Here is a 23,875-nt window from a genome sequence, read left to right as displayed (position 1 = left end):
AAGAGGTTATTAATAAAACAGGTTCTCTTTCTGGTTTCTCTTTTTGGACGCATTCTCTACAGCTTATCACATCCAAAATGGGGGATGTCAAGTACAAAACCTCGACAGAAACAATCAGCAAGAATTTTAGCATCAGTCCAAAATAAAACTGTCCAACTACAGAGTTTTAAAATCCAACTAAACTATGAACAGAGATCTTTTACAAATAGGCTATTGATGAGATGACAGTGGTAACAAAAACGTACACATCCGCGCACACAGACAAAATGGCGGGAGAGCGTTTAACGGTCGACCTCATGAGTCCGTTACCGTGAACTATGGAGCGGCAGATTTGTGCTGGAACTGAGCTGCACACAGCTGATGTTAGCCAGGAAACATTACACACTGCTAACGTTACCTTCACACGGAGCTCCACACGGAGACGATCAGCGTCAGGCACAAACACCAAGTTCAGAAAAGAGGAACTTTGAGCAGGAAGGAAAGAGTCAGAGCGGCGTTTGAGGACACGTTTACAACCACGAACATCAGAATCTGTCTGTGCTGCATTCAAGTGCAACTTGGAAACTCACTAATCTCTGTCATGTTGTCCAAAGATGATTTATTTCTGCTGGTTTTCCTGTTTGAAACACAAACATGTGTCAGCACTTTGTTGTTCTTCACCCTGCAGCATTTGAATATTTCAGGAGTAAACTGATCATAAATTCATGAAGTCATGACTGAAAGTGCAGACTGAGAGTGGATCACATGATGTTTGAGGTGTGTCATGTGACATGTTCAGTATTGTCACACATGTCTAGATTGTCCCTGATATCATAACTGCTCAAACACTGATGATTATATTTGAAGAATTATTCCTGATGGCAGCAAAGTTTGAATGGAGCTCTCTGTCTGTGCTGATTTGTCGCCCTCTGGAGGTCAAAGCACAAACTGCATGATGTCACTGTAACCACCACAGTGACAGGAAGTGTTTTTAAATGATGAAATATGTCAGTGATGCTGATAGTGTGTTCATCACAGACGTTCAGGCTGACATGAATCAAAGTTAATGTCATTATGGACCAAGGACAGTACTCTGGGTCTCCTGCAGAACAACTCGAGCTGTGATACCTGAATGAAGAGCCTCTGCTGCTTTAAAGAAGGAGGCTCGAGGCAGAGGTGAGGTGCAGACCAACCAGCTTTTATTCAGCAACTTTAACAGAAGGATCAGAAAAATAAAACTATACAGCACAGTGATGCTGACTGAAGCCACAGCATTAAACTAAACAAACATCTGATCATCTTTAACAACATCTAATAAATAATGACAACTATTTACTCCTGTATTTCCTACAATAAAGCCTGTTCAGATATTTGTTGCTGATGGAAATGTAAAAGGCTCCCAGGAACCAAAGGACAAAAACAGAGGCAACAGTCACAACTGCAAAGGATCCCCTAACACATAAACTGGTTCGAAGATATTTTCTAGCTCTGCAGAGGAGCTTGATTGCACGGACAGTAAAAAGTGGATTCAATAACAGCAGCGAGTGCTGAGTGATATAACGGTGCTGCGAGCAGCAGTGCAAAGGCTCACACAGAGACAGCAGCTACACTGTGTGTGGATGTGATCCACAGTCACAGCTGTGGGTTTCAGTCAGTGTGTCTCTAACTTCATGGTCACATTTCAAAGCTTATTGGAGCCAGAAGATGTTCAAGTAAAAGATTTATTGCTGTACTCGTCTACCAGGATAACAGGAGGTTCATAAAGCTGTGTAATACTTCAGCTTTCCATCATGGAGTAGTAGTTGTGTCCCTTTGTGTTTATTAGTGTGTTCACACGTCTACTTTAACTTCACTCTGTAATGAAAGGATTCAAATCACTGATAAATACATACATGCTGACTCTGAGTCTCAGTGAAGGAGGAAAGGATGGATGAAGGCAGCCTAGTGTGGGTCATGTGTGTCCAGCAGTCATCCAGGGCCTGGATCCATCTGTAACAGGAAGACAAAGTCCAGCCTGTAATCATCCTATCAGGCACAGCGTTTCCATCCAGCATCCTGACGACGCTAACAACCCGTCAAACGTCTCCTCTGGTCCACAGAAGTCACACTTCCTGTGTCATGTTTACCTTTTTAAGTGTGCTATTCAAGCCTGTGTGACCAACTCTGACTCTCCAGATTCCATCCTGGTCTCTGCTGCAGCTTCTTCTACACGACTGTTTTCTGTATAATATCTGCCTTTCCCGTCTCTGTCCCAGTGTGCCTGCCACTCGTCCTTCATCTTTACCTTCATTATACTCTTCACCTCACTTTCACTGTATTTTATAGTCAAACCTGCACGACTTCTTCTTGCTGCACCTTTTTAAACTTATCGTCCTGTTCATTGCATCAACACCGATATTCACAGGGAGCCATAAGAAATCCACTTCTATCCCTCTGTGTTTGATTCTATACAGTAAATGAAGTATATCAAAAACAATATGTTGCCTAGAGTCTGAAGACATATCACCTGTACTCACTAGCACGCTGCTAGAGTCCCAGCAAACCACATACCTGCATATTAGTGCGTCCTCCACCCAGTTCAAGCCAGTAACATCACTACCAGCTCCCAGTATAAACTGCCACATCATCTGTAATTCTTTTACTCATCACCAAACTTATTTGTGGGAGAACAAATGCAGCAGCCGTTCTTTTATCTGACAGTGTTGACGCATCAGTAAATATCCTCACATGACCTGAGGACTTTCCCACTATATGAACCTGCTTTTAGTCGCCCCTCCTCCCTCGCCACAAGCTTCCTTTACAACATAACTTATAAAAAACAACTTTATTGACAATCAGCAATAACAATTACAGACAGTCTAGAAGAAGAATCACATGATCAAGGAGCAGAAGTTTATGGTTTTAATAGCTTTTACATTTTGGGAAAGTTTTAAAAACATTGTTTGGTTTTCTTTCTAAAGCGTTGAAAGGACGGCTTTGCATCAGAAAAGTAAGATCAGCAAATGAATCCATTAAAGTTCTTTTGCCTTGTTTGCAAAAGAAGCCAAACAACATTTGTGTTACAAAGAGAGACTTCAGAACAGATCAAAGATCACAAACATCAGGCACTGATGGAAACAGCCAAACACAGAAACAGAGGCACCAGCAGGTGAAGGAGGCCTGTTGTAGAAATGACTCTGAGTGCTCAGGTAGAAACGCATGAAGAACCAGTGCGTCTAATATTTGGAAACCAATCTGTGTTTGAGCGTCCTGGATGAAACACAGATCATGTTGCAGAGCGAGGACGTCGTCTTTCCTCCCGAGTGTGTAACTACAGGACGTGTGCAGCAGGTTTAATCGTCCTCCTGACAGTTACTGATGAACGAGTCCTTCAGGGAGGCTCCAGGATCACTGTGGCTTTTACCAGCTGCTGCTAAACTGAGAGGTGTTGCTGCTTCATGTGTGAAGATGTTTGCATGGCTTTAACAGTGCAGACGTTCCTCATGTGCACACATTTCATATGTTTTATTGTGATGTTTAGTAACATCTGCTTCCCTCCTTCAGGCAGACGATAAAGTGAGCTCAGCCTTAAACATGTGGAGAGAACGTTTGACCCACAGTCCTGGGACGACTGCAGAACAATGGTTTGTTTTTAATGATAAAGTTTCATAATGGAAATAAATGCTGAGCCTGTTTCATGATGTTGGCCCTGCAGCATCAGGCAGGATTAATACTGTAACAAACGTGTGTCACAGTTATAATGACTTTAAATGAAGACTTGGGTTGGATGGAGATGTCAGCTGGATTTGTGCTGACTGTCACTTTAAATGTTTTCAGTTCTGTTCAGCTTCTAAATCTACTTTTGTATAATGTTTGCTGAGTTTTGCACTTCATGACGCTTTTAAGAAGAGCCAATAAATCCTGACTTTACACCAAAATAAAGGTTTAATGTGTTTAGTGTGACAGTGGAGGAGAGCGCACATAATAAGAGTCATTAACAGAATGGTGACAATTATAATCTGTCTCATTTTAGGAGCAGCTCACAGGCACAACAGACTACAGAGCAACCAAAGCACCAGTTAAACGTCCATGTGACCGGCTTACAGCCAATGAACAATCAGTCCCCACTGTCCCCACCAACATCACTGTACTGGAAAGACTGTGCTGCCATGGTCAGAGATGAACTGGTACTAAAATGTAAGGCAGCTGATGTGTGTGGCCTTAGCAGCACAAATGCATCACGGCTGCAACGCTGCAGTGTGTTTAAACATTTGAACATTTCTGTGGCTTCAAACCAGCAGCTGCTCTGTACTCAGTCGTGTTTGTGTGTCTGTCAAAGTGATTGTTGTCTTTAAAAAGCCTTTTGTGTTGAGTTTTGTGAGCAGTGCCGAGCTTCTCTGTAGTCTAAGCCGAGTCGATATATTTGATTCCATGTTTGGTGTGATTTTCAAAGTCAGCAGCAGCAAACCCATACGGTAAAAAAATACATTTTTCCTGGCCAAAATATATTTCAAATATATGGTAAATATATTTTGTATTTGTGATGCTCCAAAAAAATATATTTTTGAAATTGAAAATATATTTCTTTCAAACCAAAATACATTTCAAAACATATTTTAGGGTGAAGAAAATACATTTCCAACCTTACAGTAGAATGTATATCAAAGTATCCTTTATTTAAAATATATTTAGTGCAATAATGATGATAATGATAACAATACTAAAAGTAACATGTTTTATGCACATCTGCAAAAAACAGTTGGATTCAAACAAAACAGAGTCAAAGGTCTATCACGAATTAGGTTGTTTATTCATTTGCTTACAGTATTTCACATTACACAATATCTCACTATAATGTAGCGTTCATTGACTTTGAAATTATCTGTCAGTGATACAGTAAACAAGATACAACAACTGCTATGTACACTTTAGTTTTTGACAATATATACAATTTAGTACTTAAATGAACACACTCCACTGTTTTGGAAATAGGCTCATTCTCCATCTCCCTCAGAGTTAAAAATGCAGCGTCTTCTTTCTAGATCCGTACGTTAATAGGGCTCTGGAGCGTGATCTTACGGGATGGGGCGTAGCCAGGATTTTTGGTCAAGGCGCCATATTAGCAGGCCAAACAAATGCTTGCTGTGTGGTCGGTTGTAATGTTAGATTGCACTACCGACAAAGGAATAAGCTTGAAAACAGGCTCTCTTTTCATTGTTTCCTCACCTGGAAACATCATGAGGGAGCTTATGTGTTGGATGTTACCAAAAGAAGGCGTCTAGCCTGGATAGCAGCTGCGAGACGAGCTGATATTCAGTTCTCTACCAGCCACAGATATCTGTTGGTGTGCTCCAGTATTTTCATTCAGGTAAGTTCTAAATAAGTTCATATTATTATTTATAGCCTGTTAATTTTATTTTCAATAGCACAAACTTAGAACAAACATGCAGAACTACCTTCTATTTATAGAGTTGCTAATTATTTGGCATTATTGCAACAAACCAGCCTATGAAATGAATGAAACAAATCCTGACTGGGTTCCAACACTACACATGGGGCACTACGAAATCCCTGCTTCAAACTACATGCTACATACCACCATGCCAATCAGATTACTTCTTCCATGTGAGGGTAAAAAGGTGACCTTCCTGGATAAGATGGCAAAGGTTTGCTGCGTTTTGGTGAACATGTGCCCCAGTGTGGTAGTAAAACCACAGAAAAAAGGTTTTGTTAAATACTCTTAAGTCTTGTGCTGTTTATGTAGTGATAAGTTTTCAAAAGAGACAGTAAATTACAGAATGCTAGTAGTGGGTGATATTATACAAATGCTGTCATGATTTTATGTGAACATTTTGTCATTTGTAAACTATACATAACATTTTTTCTACATTGTAACTGATGTGATGTTCGACAAAGTGCTTTTAATTAAAAATAGGCAAACATTTCTTTGTTTCTTTATTCAACTTTTGAACAGCGGTATTTAGTAAGTACATATTCAGTAAATGCAAAGTATTTACATGGCCCCCTAAATTAAAACATTATGGGTTATTCAGAACAGAACTATGCTTGGAAAAATATTGTCCCATCAGTTGATCCAACTCCTCCACAGTAGCAGGTGGAACTTTTCTTTTTTGAGGATGGCTTCTTTTACCTGTCACAACGAATGGTCTGTTTATGTTTTGATCAAGAACCTTTTTTTGGGCAGCTGAAGAGGAGAAGTCTATCTTATGGCCAACTTCTGGCTGTATCTTGGTCATATTACCCAGCAAAACCCAGTATGCAGGTTCATCTGTAACAGTCCTTGTGCCACAGATCCTCACTGTTGCTTCTACATTAAACAGAAGAGCAGTGACATGGCTGCAAGTCTTCACGACTCTAGCCATACAGCTGCAGTGGGCGGCTTCAACCTTCCCTGTGATGCTCACAATGACCTGTGGCTGCAATGCTGCAATTCAGTCTTTAAGAGTGCAGGACCTAAAACACACACAGACAAAGTTCATTTAAAGACAAGAACTTTAATAAGCCAAGTCCGACACAAATGTGTTTTATTTACTTTCAAATCCATTTATCATAAATGTAACAAATAAAGTGTTTTTATGTATCCATCTATAGAACGCTGCATGTTATATTCTAAATCTGCATGTTTCTTTTTAGAAACCTATCAGCAAAAAATGAACCTAAAGTATGTAATGCAAGGATGTAATCACTTTCAAGAGGGAGAAAACATAAAGTTCAACTTTAAGTGACAACTATGGACACCTAATATGACAAGGAGATTCTGCAGGTCATTAATCAATGTATAAAACTAAAACAGAATGTATTTTTAGTGACACAGGACACAAACAAGGAAGCAAGATGTGTAATTAGGATTATTTATAATAAATATGAATTAATTAGGGCAATTTCTTTAACCATAAAGAATAACTAAATCCTTCAGGACAATGTCACATCAATGCACTGAACTCACTATGTTATCCCTCTAACAGAGCCTCTACATGTTCTCACTGTAATTTCCCCCTCACGAATGAATTTTTGCTAGCACTAATTTGAATGCTGGGGGGAATCAAACGCATTTTACTCGCAGTACTCAAGCTGACTTACCTTTGCTTGAATGACGGCGTACTCACAACGTGGAGGCTTAAAAATAGCCAAATCTTGTACCCAGTCCTTGGTGAATTGGATGTGCGCCTCCAGAGATTTATAATTGCGAAATTGGTGCGCCGTGTATGCTCTGACTCCACAGACAAGGTATGAGAGTAGATCATGCTAAGTCAATAGCGGTTTGGTCTTCAGGGTTTCTACTCCACGGCTATATTTCATACGGGTCCACATTTCAACAATCAAGTACCGTCTCTTTGCATCTGGACAGAATCTGTCTCTATACCGTCATTTTCTTTTGAGCTACGTTTCAGAATGGTTCGTAGCAAACTTGTTTTGATTCGTGACCTGCCAAGATGGTGCTGCGCTCCCACAATGCATTGCGACATTACGTCAACTCCAAAGCCCTTTGCATGCAGGAGTGTATGCGCATGCGCATTGCCACGGTGGTTTAAAAAATAAAGATATAATGAAAAGTAATTAATAAAAATTAAATATTTAAACATTCCCACAAATGTGCAATGAACGTGCAAAAACTCTCTTTAGTAGTTGTTGCTGTTTCTTTCTTTCTTTCTTTTTTTTTTTTTTTTTGAAAAATAACGACGTCTCTGAGGCGCGAAATCTGACAGCGAGAGGAACGGCCGGATACAGGAGACGGGAAGAAACAAGCCGATTATGTTCGCGTTAATTAAGTGGTTGGAAGATGTAAAATTCTCAATTCTGCCAACTGAACATATACGAGATTTTAATGAGGATGAATAATTAGCCGGCATGGAGGAAACGGACCTTTATTTCATGGAGTGGCGACAAGAAGCCAAGGCGGGTGGCCAGTCTAAGAAGCCTCCATCATCAAGCTAGCAGGTGCCTTTTCCCATATAATATTACTTTATTCTCGTGTATTTGGAACGGAAGCGTAGAGCTGCCACCCAGGCAAAAGAGAAATATAAGTATATCACGTTATAACGTGAAAAGTTTATCGTTCTAACAATATACTATCATGTTTGAACAACATGTTTGAACAACATTGTACGAAAAATGTACATAATTATCACGTCCGTACAATATTGTGCGAACGTGACAATTATGTATATTATAATAATGTGATATTATATTATACCAGTGGTTCTTAACCTGGGTTCGATCGAACCCTAGGGGTTCGGTGAGTTGGTCTCAGGGGTTCGGCAGAGCCTCCGCTGTGACGTGCACAGCTCATTTTGTGCACCAGTAAAAAACATATCTACGTCTAATTTGAAAAAAAAAAACACACTTTATTTTTCACTAAAGAGGGGTTCAATGAATGCGCATATGAAACTGGTGGGGTTCGGTACCTCCAACAAGGTTAAGAACCACTGTATTATACAAACATGAAAAGCATAATGTTAGAACAATAAACATTTCACGTCATAACGTGATACAGCTCTATTTTTCTTTTGCCTGGGTGGCAGCTCCACGCTTCCATAATTTGGTAATCAAAATATGTAACTTAATTAATTATATTGTGACGTACTTTTGCCTTTTCTTATTATTCTGCCTTCTCAATAACTATCAAAGCCTATTCACATTTAATTTGGCTTTCACAGAAATCCTACCTCTCCTTCTGGCTACAGAGTACTTACCAAGGTTAGAAACAAAGAACAGTTATGCTTTATTAATGTTCGCTAATTACAATGTTCCACATTTCCTTGCTTTTTAAGTCATTTTTAGGCTTTTTAGAGTTTTTGTTTTTTATTTTTTTAGCAGTAATGTTTCTGCCTATTTATTTCAGCCCATGAAATCGAATGCAGATCTTCCTAATGTGAGATTTACATAAATGTAAGTAATTTTGTTTGTCATTGTCATTAATGTTGTTGCTGTTGTTGTTTTTGTGCAGTTTGCAATCATATAAACCTAGCAAGCATCAGTCAGCACAGTGACTAACCTAAACAGATTCTTGCTTTATTCACATATATTATATGTAATTATATATACCTGCACATTGTACCTAGGGTTGCAGCCACTTGGCCCCACCCCATTGTTGTGACAGCCCTGATTGTACTTATACACTGCATCTGAACAGGGAACAGTCTGCCACATTAATGTATTTTTAAGTGACTTGTTTGTAATACATGAATTTGTTTTTTACAGATGTCAAAGTCTCAACCTCATGCTGCCCTCCCCCATCCTCCTAAAGTAAGTATTTGTTGTTGTGGTTTTTTATGCGGTGTCTGTGTCACATGCTAATCATAATTATTGAAATAACTGTTTTCTAACAGATTTTCCAAAACACTAGTTATGTTTGTTGTCATTCAGACCAATACTACTTCTTAGACATTGTTTAGTGGTCATGCATGTTTGACAAGCTCGTTATGATACCAAAACAGTAGGCCTATCACAATAATCGATATATCGACTTAACACACAGTACATGTACATGACCTCAATAATTGTTGATGATGTAATTTATCCGCCATTATATTTACAAAAATAAAATATAATGATAACAAAACAATAACATTAAATAACATTGTTTTCTATTTGTTAGAAAATTTACTATTTATTCAAGTTTTTAAGGTATCTAATATTTTGATTCCTAATTTCAATGATCTAAATACTTTAAGAATTAGATGTTGGTTTGTCAATTGAAAGTGTGTAGATCTTGCATTATTATGGTGTTATATTATGATTATACATTCAAAGACATAAAATGGTCTTAAAATGACAATGACATAACTTGTCGCAATTGTTTATGGGGCAATATACCGACCAACAAAAAGTCGTTATCGTAACAGGCCTTCAAAACACACAGTTTTATGATTGATAAATTCAAAAAATAAATACATTTAATTTCTCTGAGATTCTCTAATATTCAGTTACAGTTCACAACACAGCTACCCGTACATGCAGTATTATACTGTAAATATAAATCTCTGCATTTAGCATCCCACTAGAAGCGTCACAGTTACTGCCTCTTTTTTTTTTTTTACAAATACCTGTACTATTACTAACACATTTACTGTTTTACTTTTAGCCTGTGGATACAAATGCAGATTTCCTTAATGTAAGTTGTGCATTTTAATTACATCATGTTATTTTTATTATTATTTATTTATTTATTTTATTTTACATTCAAATATTTCAAGCTTCTTGGTTAAAGAAGCTTGATTGCTAGTAGGTAAAGAATAGTTCACCTATAATTCATATTCCCAATTAATTTCTCACCTCTGATTGAATGCCTTTGTTTGTTTTCCTATAACAAAACATTTTTGCTGGATATATATGGTGAATTTATATGCATAGATACAGTCGTAGTGCTTGACACATGCAAACAGCAGTAGATGTACTAAAAAGGAAATAATTACAATCATGATGTTGATTGCTGATGTCAGTATATATATTTTAGAGGAATGTTTTGTTTTTCACCCAAAATGACTATATTGCTTCAGAAGAGATTTATTACCCTACCGGACTCTTATATATTGTTCTGTTTTTTGTTTGTTTTTGTTATTTTCAGGTTCAATGGTGCGTGTTCTTCTAATGGCCGCCTTCCCACTGGAGGTTTTGATCCACAGCAATTTAAAAGGTAATCAGCTTTGAAAGTCAGTTCAAATGGTTAGCTAATAGTACTTTAAAAAGCCTACAACTCTGTCACCAGTTTCTTTACCAAAAATTACCCATAAAAGTATCGCTCAATAGCATATATTGTAGTTCAAATGTTTAGTTGTACAAATATCAAATTTTTGGAAATCTAAAACTAGTCAAACACTCAAATGTTCATGCTTTTTATAGGAGGACAGAGCAAAACGGACATCGGCGCAGAGTGAAGAACTGCCCTTGATAAGGACACTATGACAGCCATATATAGTAAGTGAAGACTTTCTGTGTATCTAAAATTGCATACAGCACAAGTAACTTACTTTGCAACCATTAAAATAGGTTGTAAAGTAAGTTACCAATACAAATAGGTGATGATGCATTGTAGTGGTTGGTCTCAGACAAAGAAGGTCAACAGATTTATGAATGCTGGAAGGTAAGGAGAGACGACCAAAAGGGGTGTTAGCATTACTGTAATGTGAACTGGATAGACTTCCCATCTAGGAAAAAAAAGAGGTAAATTATGCGTAAAATATATCTGTATTAATATCTGTATCTGTATAAACAGAAATATCTGTTTGCTAAATGAAGCCAGCTAACATAAATCACATTTTTATTTTAACTCTGATAAAAGTAATAGAACTGTGACTTTTGTTTGTTACAGTGGGGGTAAGGAAGGGGTTTCCCAGCGTGTCCAGAAGGGCTTTGAGGATTGCCGTGAAAGCTGGGGGAACTGAGACTGTGTGTATATATAGATATATATATATATATATATATATATATATATATATATATATATATATATATATATATACACACATATATGTATATGTGTGTGTGTTTCTTTTAGAATGTTTAAGTATGTAATGAGAATAAACTTGTAAAATGAATATTCCTTGCTTGATTGATATGCTATATGTATGTTTTAAACATCAAATAAAGATTTCTTTCAGATGTTAAATGTGAATGTGTTTTCTTAGAAATATATGAAGGGTTAAATTTATATTTTTTTGAATGATTTTAAATACATTTAAATTGTATTTTGAAATATATTTTATTAATATATTACAAAAAATGGCCAAAAAATATATGTGCTAAAATACATTTTAAATGTATAAATATATTTTAAAATGTATTTTAAAATATATTTTTTTACCGTATGGGCAAAGCTACACCAGAGGGTTGTGCTGTGTAACAGGTTGGTGCAGGTGGTGTTATCTACATTTGAACATTAGGCAACAGTCTCATGAAGACACTTTATATTGTTCACTAAAGACCAACAATAACAGAGACAAAGGGAGAGCAGCAGAACTAGTGCTAACAATTAGCACTGCTAGCCTGCCCACCAACACCAGCTAATGTTCTAAAAACGATGATCAATGATTTTGCTGTAACGGCTCCAGCTGTCTGTGTCAGGGACACGTTGGAGATGAAGTGAGTGATCCAGTGACAAAGGTTTGGAAACCTGCAGTCAGCTGAGACTAAAGGAGTCACCTGACCGAGAGACCAAATGTTTCACTGAGAACGTCCAGATGAACAGAATCAACCTTTGGGATAATCTGTTCCACACATCCATGTTTCACTTACTGCATTATATTTCCTCATTGCTGTGCACACAGGCCTGTGGCTTATAACCAACTCCAAGTTCAGACTCAGAGGCTGCTGAAGCTGTTTTCTGGAACAGAGACGTGTTGGATATAAAACCAACTCTTCTTTATGTGTCAGCACTGAGGAAAGGAGCAGCTTCGTTTCTAAGTGTATGAAGGACTGTAGCAGTGTGTGTGTGAGCTTTATTTCACAGACAGAACCATGTCAAAAACACAACTTCAGGTAAAAACAATACAAAATCAAAGAGTCTGATCAGAAGGATTAAACAGAGGAGTGTGGGACTGTTTTTAACAGACAGCAGGTTAAGCCAGGCTGGAGGAGTAAACTGAGCCTCGGTGTGAGCAGCAGTGTGTTTGACAGGAAGCTGAGATAAACAGTCTGGAGCCCATTTAGTGCTTCATATGAAAGTGTGAGGATTTGAAAGCAAATCTAAAATCAAGCAGGAGTCAGTGTGAGAATGATTTGTGCTTTTCCTCAGTCAGATGCTGGGAGTTTCAGTTCATCCATGTTCAGCGTGCTGTGCTTTGTGTAACAGGAGAATATGACAGTATAAATCAAGTCTTCATGTCACTGAAAGCCTCCACAGTCTGCTATGGAGGTGCATCAGTTTGGATTTACAAGAAGAACATTTCTTAAACCTGCCACAAGATGGCGCTCCAACAGAAGGGATGTCCACAGTGTAACACAGACACACACATACTGTGTGAATGTGTGAGTGAATGGGCTTTCAACACAAGGCTTCTGCTGCTACCTTTAATGACATAATTAGCTAACAAGAACAAACTGTTAATTACCACCAAAGAACGGCTCCAGATTTTAGCTGCTGACCATTTTGTGAAACGTTGATTACATCAGCTTATTGTTGATTTTTCAACCTTAATATCAGCTGCTTTAAAGGAGCCTGGTTCTCTCGCAGTAACACTTTTCTTCACTAGATGCAGTGCAGGCACAGTCTGTGTTTCTAAACTACACACTAATGTTCATTGTTGTGCAGCTAAATCCTCCCTCTGGATGGGAAGAATCCCTGTCAGGCTTCAAACACCTGGCTTGGTGTTCTGGAGCTAATGTGTCACCTGTGAGGACTCTGAGATGAACACACAGCAGACACTTCAGTTCTCCGTCTGTGTGTCCTCAGTTTCCCAGCATGCCTTGGCTGTGGTGGTGGAGGTGAATGAGGGGGAACATGCTGCTCTGTCAGCACTCAGGTTTCATACCTGGTGATCTCAGAGGACAAAGCGGCGTTACAGCAGCGCACGTTGATGAGACCTGATGCTCTGAACAGTTCAGACTTCAGCCTCACTCTGAGAAAACAAACGACTGACTGTCAGCAGCAACTACACCTGCTCCATCAGTGACGGAGAGAAGAACTGAGACTGAGAGACATACAGCTGCAGGTCAAAGGTCAGAAACGCCCGCTCTTTGTACGGGTCAGGAGTTAGTACTGCAGAGGTCAGAGGTCAGCTTGCTGACAAACCATTTGAAACAGTTTGGAGCTAAAAGCACAACAGCAGAGGAAAGAAGAGACACTGCAGAGATGATGCAAAATATTGTGTTTTGTTCTCAGCTGTCAAAAAGTGTAACACACGTGTTCCAGCACAGCCTTTGTGTACTTTCACTTCTCCATACTGTCCATTGGAAATCCTGTTTGTTACTTTTTGATTTCAGTCCATGTGTCCAAAGCAAACTTCTGTCCCACACTTTCTCTGCTGACTCTTCACCGATGCTCAGATGATCTCAGATGATTTCACCAGAACTCATCAAAATTCGGGCTCCACAGAAACCCAGACGTCACTAAACAAGCGTAACAAGCAAAGTGAAAACTGGTCGTTCAGCTTTATTGACCAAAGATAAGCTCACATGTCACCTCATGACACAGACACTTATTTCCACAGCATGCACGAGGACTGACAATAAGTGTCTATAAAGCCACTTCTATCTGCCACACCTGTGCTTCTGTCATGGTTGCTCTCCTCTCACTCTGTCATTTATCCACAGTCTGCCTCCCTCTGCTCCGTCAGCTGACGTCCTCTCTACACCACCTGCTGTGTTTTATCCTGCAAAAACACATTTAAGAAGCGTTGCACCGAGTAACGGGAGGAACTGCTATAAAATCCATTTAAAGGAGGTGGTGCTGAGTGCTGTGACTGGGGTCCCACCACTGACATCACGGGTGGAGGACATGTTGGAAAACTGCTACAAAGTGCTGTGCAGCCAGCAGAGCTTACAGTCTGTCCTGTGTGTCATACAGGCTCTCACACTTAGTGTTTCTGTGACACATTGAAGAGAAGTTTGTGTTGTTCACAGTTGTGCTTGTACTGAGTGACAGCTGACATGACCTAACAGGAATAATGTGTCTGTGCTGAATGAGAAGTAACACACAATGAAGTCTTGATGCATCTCAATCATCCAGGAAAGTGAGTCTGTTGCTTCTGTTCATCTGGACGCAGCGTTTTGTGGGAGAAACGTGTCGTCATCATCAGGTGACGTCTTCAGTCTCAGCTGCAGGTTTCAGTCTTACAAACAGGACATTTGCATAAAGACTGAAAGCAGCTGCAGGAACGATGGGCTGGGAGCTCCGTTCCTTCATCTTAATTATGCAGATTCTCAGGACCATTGATCAACAACCACTGATCCATGTCCATGAGTCCCATTCACAGAGATGTGGGAATGGCTGCAGTCACAGCATGTAAGATGGAAATAAATGAGAAGTATTTAGCTGAAGTGGATTTGATTTATGTTACTTCTTTTTTAACTTGTAGTTCTACATTGGAAGATTATTGTGATATTGAAATATAAAAATACATTTATATTCTATTATTTTCTCAAAATAAGCGTCACACTCGTGGAAGCCGGTGTAGCCGCCGAAACGCCTGCATTTATGGAGACTTTCAGCCCCAGGTAGGCCAGTTATGGATCTTGGGATCCACATTATGTCAGCAGCTGTTCTCCACCGTGAACTGTGTTCAAACAAACACGCTCACGCCTCACAGACGACAGCTTACAGTCTGTAGAGATAAAGTGACTTCGTACAGCCCCGACCTGCAGACGCTGTGCGCAGAGGTTCAGGAGCAGAAGTCCCGTTGTAAACATATCACGGCAGACCCGACGATGTTTGCATGAACGCGCTTTTCAGCATCTCTTTATTGACCACTTTACACACACGGTTGCTGTGCGCACACAGCCGGCTGTAGCTTTGCAGCTCACAGCCCGACACACACCAACAACAGCAGAGAGAGCACAGACGTTAAGGCGTGATTGCGGGTGCCGCTCAGGTGCGTCCGCCTCCCCTGCAGCGGCGCTGCAGACCACGCCCGCCACACACAGTAACCAGGTAAAATACATACTTGGGCAGAATTTTGCAAATATCTATTTTTCATTTTGTAGCAGCATAGAGCTTTTTTCCAATTATTTTTTAAAAGTCAGGTCAAGGCTCCAAAAGCCCAAAGGCGATATAACAGTTTGTGTTTGCTACATGGATCATTGTAGTTCAGCTGTTTGAGGGAGTTAGTGTTTGTGTGTCTCTCTGTGTGTGTGACTTCCAACTGTTTCTAACAGCATCCTTAGCCATAAAATGGTGATCTCCCCCACACCCAATATATGGTTCACTTCCTGTATTGGTTCAGCGTGCACAACACAGTGAAGCCACTAAAGGGCAGGAAGCTGACCACACAAGAAACAGAATCTTCACAGAGATGTGTCGACAATAATCCTCCCCCAGCACAGAGTGGGTGGAGAGGTGGTCAGGATCAAAGGAATGTCTTGATCCTACAGATTGAACTAAGACCTGTAAAATTTAAGAAACACATTGACAACATTCAACAATTAGACTCAACAGGGGCCATTAGGAAAGCCACAATGTTCATAGAGGGGCCATGCAGCTCACACTTGACTGTGACTCCTGACCAGGGCTGGACTGGGACAAAAAATGGTCGCGGGCATTTTGACTGGAGACCGGCCCCCCAGGTATTAAAGGAAAAACCATGAAGCCTTTGAATGAAAACAAACGCTGTTGTCACAGTGATGGACGCTGTCTTGTTGGTATACATGCATCAGTCTAATAAACTTAAACCTGCACCATCCTCCCTGTCCTGCTATTCTAAACAGGAAGTAGACTGTTGGTCGAGTTAACCTCCTGAACATCTACAACACACGGTGAAAACCTGACATTAAGACAGAGACTAGAGGTGAGACATGATCATTGCTGATTACTGATGACAGATTTAGATATGTTTTCATAAACCTTTCATTTGCCACATCAATAAACAGCACGGCAGGGCAAAATATGTTTTCTAACATGGCGACCTTTAAAAAGTGAAAGGAGACAGAAAGACAGCTGAGAAAGAATCAAACTGACTTTTTGATGCATTTTACACACAGTACTGGTGCAGAATCTAGAAAATGTGGGAAACACTGGCATCATATGCAGTACTTACTTCTGAAGAAATTATGATGGGACCCTAAAAAATGACTATGTACAATAATGGATTTCTATACATTTTACATCAGATGAAAACGTTTGTTGTAAGATTCAGATAATTATTTATTAAAAGCGAGACATTTTAAATGAGAACAAGAAAGAAAAGTATTTCTTTGTGCCCCCCTCTCCCTGTTAATGCCCTACCTGCCCCCCTGGCAACACTTTGCTAGACCCGCCCCTGCACAGTTACCAGCTGTCAGCTACACAAAAAGGATCCTGGTGTTATTTGTCTCTCAGAAACAGTTCATAACTTCAACTCATTTTTGTTTTGTCATGTTTTGTTCTTTACATTGTCTTTCTTCTATATAATTGTTAAACATTTAATAAATATGTCTACAAAAAGATTTTAAAAATCAGACATTTCACACAGACACCCAAATGATTTCTGACTGATGAAGGGGGCTGAAGGTGCCCTGCTCTTGCCCAGCTTCTGCTGCTCTCTCCCTGCTCACTGTCAGCAGCTGGCAGCCTCGGTCCTGCCTGAGACTCTTCATCTATCAGTGCCAAATAATATGGGAAATAGCAACGCACAACATGCACATTACAAAACAAGCACATGAATCAGCATTACATTCATTAGTGAAGTGCTGACATTTGTTCCTAAACTTTGTTTGCTTTGCTTCTTAACCAGTGAAGCAGCGAGGGGCTTTCTGAGGTTCCTGCTCGTAAATGCCCAAAATGAGTCGAGTATTTCTCTGCAACTACAAACTCTGCTTTCATCAGAGGTGTAAATATTACAGCACTGTGTCAGAGTCACTGAGGCTGGAACACAGAAAAAGGAAGTAGATGTATTTATTTTTAGACTTTATTGCCTGGAACCACTTTAAAAATACGCTTTGGGTCACAGTTAACTGCAGAAAACCAGGAATCCACATATGAACATTATCTGTGCAAAGATTTATGCTCACGTCACACGAGCTGATAAGGAGAAGCCAAACCTGGAAGCCACGACTTTGTTGAGGGTGTTTTTTGCAAACTTCTCTCCACAAATTCACATTTTCAAACTGCTTCAACATCTCACTCTGTGTATTCGTGTGTCTCTGAGCTTCGGTGCAGGATCATCATTAAAATGGTGGAAAAATGAGCATGATTGCAACGACCACGGCAAATGGATCAAGTTACAAAAATTAAGCGATACTGATCAACGCACCACAACGATTATGTCGCACGACACAGGATGTGATGTCACAACTGGTGCGAGACTTGCTGGCATGCTCCTATGAGGGTTGTTTTCCGGGGATGGCTTGTTCCTCTTAGTTGCGCGGTCGGGGTTCCCCCAGGTGTCGGGTGGTTCTTGGGGTCCAGGGTCCCGTCTTTGGCTTTCTCTGAAGTGGCCGGCCTCTGCATTGGTTGGCTGGCCGCTGCTTCTGGACTGCTAGTACTCCTTCCCCTGGCTGTGGGAGCTCCATCTGTGGCAGCAAGACCAGGGGCGGATCTAGAGAAATTTTCTTGGTCGACATGGTGCATTTTTCCACCGATAGGAAATGTGGATTTTTTCCTTTCTTTACTGTTTTCGCGCTGTCCTTAGAAAACGCTTAAAACACACACAAACGTGACGACAGTGTTTAGAACAAAGCGTGGCTGATATATATGATCATAACTCTGGATTTACTGGCCTGTAATTAAAATTTAAAAACTTTGAAGTCTGAACTTTCAATGTGGCTGAAACAGAGACTCAGCGTTGCTGCAGCTTGTTGCTATGGCAGCTTACATCAGTCATGTGATTTGGAGGTGCAGCGTGTCCGTGGACCACAGAGGGTTAATAACACTCACCTTCCTCCATTTCCACAGTGTAACATCCACCCACCTGTGTAAAATCCAAAATTCCCATGGTGTTGTTCAGAATGTGCTCTGGCACGATCATAAGCATCGCTTGCTGCTGAAAACAAGAAAAAAGCTGTCCTGCTATGGGCTGAACCACTTGTTACTGATGCAGGGGGGGGGGACGACACTATGCAATATATACAGTTTTAGCATTTATATTCACTGCTGACTGTAACTACGCTCAAACTGTTAATGCTGTCTTATTTTAATAAACAACACTGTCATATGCAAAACTGGGGTGGCACTTGGGGTGGCAAGAGATCATTTTAGGGTGGCACTTGCCACCCCACACTCAGAAAAATAAAGGTGCCAACTGGAACCAAAAGTGGTTCTTTAGACTGATGCCATAGAAGAACCTTTTTTGGTGCCACAAAGAACCTTTCAAACAATGGTTCTTTGAAGAACCATTTCTTTCAGTGGTTCATTGAAGAACCTTTAAAGGAAGGCACGTGCAGAGGGGGGGGCTAGAGGGGCTTGAGCACCCGCCCCTTTCCTGATGGGTGCCCAAGGTGCCCTTTTGTTGAGGCAACTTTAAAAAAAAAAAATTATTATTATTTTTTAATGTGTGCGTGCGGAGTCCTGTCTGTGCCCCTCAACAATAATATTTAACTATTAATCACAGTTTCGCTAAATAAAAGGATCTGGCTTGCATCAGTCACATGATCACATTTAACCAATGATCGCCCTTGACGGCAGAACGCTGTTGTGCCAAAGTAGTTACCCCCGTCAAAAATTGTTTCCCCTTTCACGGGAGTGCGCAAAGTAGGAGGAGCCACTTGCCCAGCTCCGTTCTGTACGCTACTTGTCACTGATCTGCAGTCGACGCGATAAAGAGTAAAAGCTGGAAAACAGCAGACTCGATGAATTTAATATTAGTTTCGTGACATTGTAATGTGCCGTGTGGAAGACAGTTTACCTTATACTGTACACTGAAATAACCTGCTGGGAATACTTTGTCTAGAAAAAGACTTTGATACTATAATACTGTAAAACCAGATGGAAACACGTCGCTCTCCAGTGAATTGACACTCGGTTTACACTTTGTAGCAAAGCTATCACGAATGAGTTCATTTGCAAAATCAATCTCAATCTAACCAATAAGTACAGTAACTTTGGAGAAGATGTCTTATTCACAGCAAAAGTTATGGAGGGATACAGATTTTATCAGGCTGTGTGGCATCGGCTGCCAAAATGTGTGCCCCCCCCATCTGTAATCCATATTGGCTTTGTTATCACAAAGGGTATATTTGCCAAATAAGTCACAGTATAACCAATAAGTACAGTAACTTTGGAGACCATTTGGTTTTTTTAGACTTCTTAATTTAACATCTACATCTAGATCACTGTACCAATTTGTTGGATATCCCAGTAGAATAATTTGTAAGCACCAATTCTGGAGAGTAGAATGTGAGGACTCTTTCCAGCCCAGGCATCCATTATATCTACAAAAAGTAATAAGAAAAAGAGATAAGTCAGCAGGACTAAATGTAAATCAAAATTTAAAATGCATAATTTCTTATGTAGTGTCTGACAAAAGACGTGTTTCAGGGTAAATACTTTTAAGACGCTGATAAAATGGGCACATGGTTTAACATTGTATTTTGTAAAAAAAAAAAAAAAAAAAAGAGCACTTAAATTTGCTTTTATTTGGGGGTAAAGTTACACTTACAATGTTCTACATAGACATTTAAATAAATTCATATTAATGAAAGAAAAGAAATTTAAATACATAGCAATAGAAAAGCTCTTGGCCCCTATCAAATCTTTTTTCCTGCAGAAACACCTATTACAACAAATTTTTAAAATTATGTTTAGTTGAAGCTATATTTTAAAATACTCAGGCTCAAGGCTTGCACCTGTGGCCTTTACTATTACATAACCGTTTCTGGAAAAATGTTATTTTTCTCCTCCAAAACTAGTTTTATTATCTCTAAAATATAGTGTCAATTTTTGGGCTGTTAAAAGCAGCGTCTTAAAGAGTATTTGATCTTTCAAACTGTTGCTGGCAGGCAGTCATCATCACAACATTAATATACTTCTTGTAGTGGGCATTCTATGTCACTAGCAGCATTTATGACAGCAATTTTAGAAAATAAGAAAATGAAGAACATACACTACTAGTCAAAATTTGGGACACACCTTCCCATTCAGTGTTTTTCTGTGTGTTCATGCTTTTCATGCAGTGACAATCATCTTAGGTGACTACCCCATGAAGCTCACTGACAGAATGCCTAGAGTGTTCAAAGCAGTGATCAAAGCAAAGGGTGGCTAATTTGAAGAATCTAAGATATAAAAAATATTTTTGATTCTTTCATACTTTTTGGTTTACTACATCATTTGTGTTAGGGTTAGTGCTCCATATCAATCAATCAATCTTTATTTATAAAGCACTTTTCATACAAAAAAAATGTAGCACAAAGTGCTTTACATAGTTAAAAGCAGCCCACCCCACCCTCCAACTCACTCCCCACACTCTCAATACACATATATCCACACACACACACACACACACACACACACACACACACACACACACACACACACACACACACACACACACACACACACAGAAGATTAAGAAGATTAAAAAATTAATAAGAAAAACCAAAAAATATTAGGTAAAGCCTAAATTAATAATAGAATGACAGGATAGAATAAATAAGCATAAAATAAATAAACGCTAAGTAAAAGCTAAATTAAAAAGGTGGGTCTTGAGCCTGTTCTTAAAAACATGTACGTTCTCTACGGCCCTGAGCTCCTCCGGCAGGCTGTTCCACAGCTCCATATGTGTCCATTCATAGTTTTGATGCCTCGAGTTCTAATCAACAATGAATCTACAAAATAGACAAGGAAATTAAGAAGCAACATTAAAATGAAGGTGTGTCCAAACTTTTCACTCTTAGTGTACATCAGATATACAATATAAATCATGAACATTCTGGGTTACACAACAACAAAAGAAAGATTCACAGTTTTGAAGGACTCACTTTTTCATTTGTGTAATTTTACACATGTGGCTTACATTCTTTTACAAGTTTTCTATAATGTTTTGCCCCATGAATGTTTTTTTAAAGCATTAACATATTATTAAATTTAAATATTCTGTTAGGAAATATACCTAACAAAATCTTTTTAAAGGTGTAAAATTTCCTATGCCATGATCTACAGAGTACTGAAACAAACACTGTCATAGGAACAAAAGTCCTTTTTTTAAAAATAAAAAAATATTATATTTATTTACATTTCTCTGCAACTGTTGGTTCTATGGTTTGTGCTGTAGATTGCTGGGCTGTAATCTGTGGAGCTGAGGCTTGTGTGGTTGTAGCATTTGGAGCTGTGGTCTGTGAGGCTGGGTCTGCTGTTGTGGTTTGTGAGGCTGGGTCTGCTGTTGTGGTTTGTGAGGCTGGGTCTGCTGTTGTGGTTTGTGAGGCTGGGTCTGCTGTTGTGGTCGGGTCTGCTGTTGTGGTTTGTGAGGCTGGGTCTGCTGCCGTTGTGGTCTGTGAGGCCTGGTCTGCTGTTATTGTCTTTGAGGCTGGGTCTGCTGCTGTTTTGGATTCGCTTTGTAGAGCTGTAGCGTGTTCTGGTGCTGTAACACTTGTGGCTGGTTCTGGTGGTTCGTTCTCTTTCTGTGCTGTTGATCCTGACTCTGGTTCTGATACCGTTATTGGTATACCTTGTGGAACTGGAGATGGATGTTGTGTTTGAACTGGTAGTGATGTAAGTGATGCCATTGGTGCTGTAGCCTGTGTAGCTCTAGGAGGAGGTGGTGGTGCTACCGCCACTGGTGCTGCTGTAGCCTGTGAAGCTAGAGCAGATGCTGGTGCTGCTGGACCTGGTTGTGCTGTTAGTAATGTGGCTGCTGTTTTCTTTAAACCCTGGTGTGGCACTCTTGGCATGCTGTCTTTGCTTAACTTTAGTTGGTCAATATTTACTTTTGGAATGATTGTCCCATTGGAATCCTGAAGATCTGCACTTTTACCTTGGATTGCTGTAATAATGTAAGGGCCTAAAAAGTTTGCTTCAAGTTTCCCCCCTTTCCTCTGCTAGACTCTTATGTTAGCTCTTAAAACTTTGTCACCAACTTTGAAGACGACATCTCTCTTCATCATTTTTATTTTGCCCTTTGTTTTTTCCTGAGCTTTGACCACGTTGTCCTTCACCAGTTCCAACAGTTTTTGATGCTTTTGAATGTCTTCCGACACCTTCCGACAGATCAGTTTCAGTGAACATTATTCACAGAGGGATCTACAGAAACTGTAACACTGTGCAGCTCTGCGACTCAACAATATGACAACAATGTAACACACACTAGAATCATCAAATAAAGCCCCACTAACCACTAGAACTAGAACTAACTAACTAGCACTGGACACTTGCATATTAGAGATTTCTACCACCATAGGAGGCGAGATATCATCCTTGAACCAGAGCATCCAGCCCTCAATTTCGGACATAAAAAGCGACGTGGCCAGGCATGATAACACTTTGACTGAACTGCAGGACTGTGCCTCGAACCACTCTGACACCATCGCCACTCTCCAGGCCACTGTGGAGCGTTTGTCTGCGGAGGTAAAGAAGTTAGATGAGAGATGTGGAGCTCTTGAGGCACTCCAGGAGGAATAATTTAAGAACTGCAGGAATACCAGAAGGCACAGAGGGACCCAAGATGACTGAGTTGGTTCACACCTGTTGGCGGAGGCGCTATCTCTCGAGGAGAAGCCACTCATCGATCGAGCACATAGAGTGAATCGCCAGCGTCCCAAACAAAGTCATCTTCCTCGGCCCATCATCTTGAGATTGCACTACTACCACATTGGTGAGGAAATTCTGCTGAAAGCTGCAGAGAACAAGAACCTGATGTATAAGGGTTTTTAAAATAAACATCCTCCCAGATTTCCCTCCCTCTGTTGGAAACGCAGAGCCGCATTTGCAAATATGAGAGGAAGACTACGTGGGATGACCGGCGTCAGGTACAGACTGCTATACCCTGCAAAGCTGTTAGTGACATGAACTTGACATAAGAAAAGTAATTTATCCCTTTTTGATTCTGTGTATCTGGCGCTCATCCAGTGAGTTCACACTTGGCAGAAACAGACTGAATTTGTCTGGAGAACTTTGGCTTCAGCCAAGTTAGATAAACACACTGTGTCTCTGTCAAAACAGCAGTGTAGTTGTGGCACCCCTGTGAGGGAATGACCACATTAATATTATTTTGTGTAAAACACTCATGTAACGGGACATTTTTCATTGCTATATGTATTTATTTTCAGTTTCTTTAAGAGGATAGAAAATCCATGTAACAGGGATTCATTTTATGTTAGAAAGCAGTGAGGGCGGAAC

The 23,875-nt window shown here is 39.9% G+C and overlaps 2 protein-coding genes and 1 long non-coding RNA gene across 4 annotated transcripts in view; 1 reads left to right on the top strand and 2 right to left on the bottom strand.

Annotated features, from left to right (window-relative positions):
* LOC146672589 (NACHT, LRR and PYD domains-containing protein 12-like) overlaps nucleotides 1-590 on the bottom strand; it is a 236,742-nt gene extending 236,152 nt beyond the window's left edge. The window contains exon 1 of the mRNA XM_085401262.1: nucleotides 440-590. The gene's annotated coding sequence lies outside the window, so the exon portion shown is untranslated. The remainder of the gene's footprint in view (nucleotides 1-439) is intronic.
* Nucleotides 591-7,429: 6,839 nt separating this feature from the next.
* LOC146672588 (uncharacterized) lies at nucleotides 7,430-11,313 on the top strand. Of its 2 annotated transcripts, XR_014908314.1 has the most exons (8): nucleotides 7,430-7,917; nucleotides 8,637-8,676; nucleotides 8,822-8,868; nucleotides 9,181-9,225; nucleotides 10,064-10,093; nucleotides 10,547-10,615; nucleotides 10,822-10,896; nucleotides 11,291-11,313. It is a non-coding gene; the product is annotated as an uncharacterized LOC146672588 (long non-coding RNA). The 2 variants fall into 2 exon arrangements; XR_014908313.1 differs by lacking the exon at nucleotides 11,291-11,313 and having other exon boundaries at nucleotides 7,438-7,917; nucleotides 10,822-11,281.
* An 8,130-nt stretch (nucleotides 11,314-19,443) lies between these two features.
* On the bottom strand, nucleotides 19,444-22,950 carry LOC146672587 (uncharacterized). Its single transcript, XM_085387479.1, has one exon. The coding sequence runs from the start codon at nucleotides 22,429-22,431 to the stop codon at nucleotides 21,769-21,771; it is 663 nt and encodes a 220-aa protein (XP_085243605.1). The 5' UTR covers nucleotides 22,432-22,950; the 3' UTR covers nucleotides 19,444-21,768.
* Nucleotides 22,951-23,875: the final 925 nt, after the last annotated feature.

This window comes from Rhamphochromis longiceps, linkage group LG3 (genome assembly GCF_057381845.1).
Source record: "Rhamphochromis longiceps isolate RC_006_pf linkage group LG3, R_longiceps_female_GT1.1, whole genome shotgun sequence".
NCBI classification, from domain to species: Eukaryota; Metazoa; Chordata; class Actinopteri; order Cichliformes; family Cichlidae; genus Rhamphochromis; species Rhamphochromis longiceps.
The sequence above is the reverse complement of the archived record's forward strand: the minus strand, read 5'-3'. Positions and strand labels throughout refer to the sequence as shown.

What these genes read in the sequence shown, in the direction of transcription:
- LOC146672587 (XM_085387479.1), bottom strand. Translation starts at nt 22,431, where the DNA reads ATGCCAAGAGTGCCACACCAGGGTTTAAAGAAAACAGCAGCCACATTA.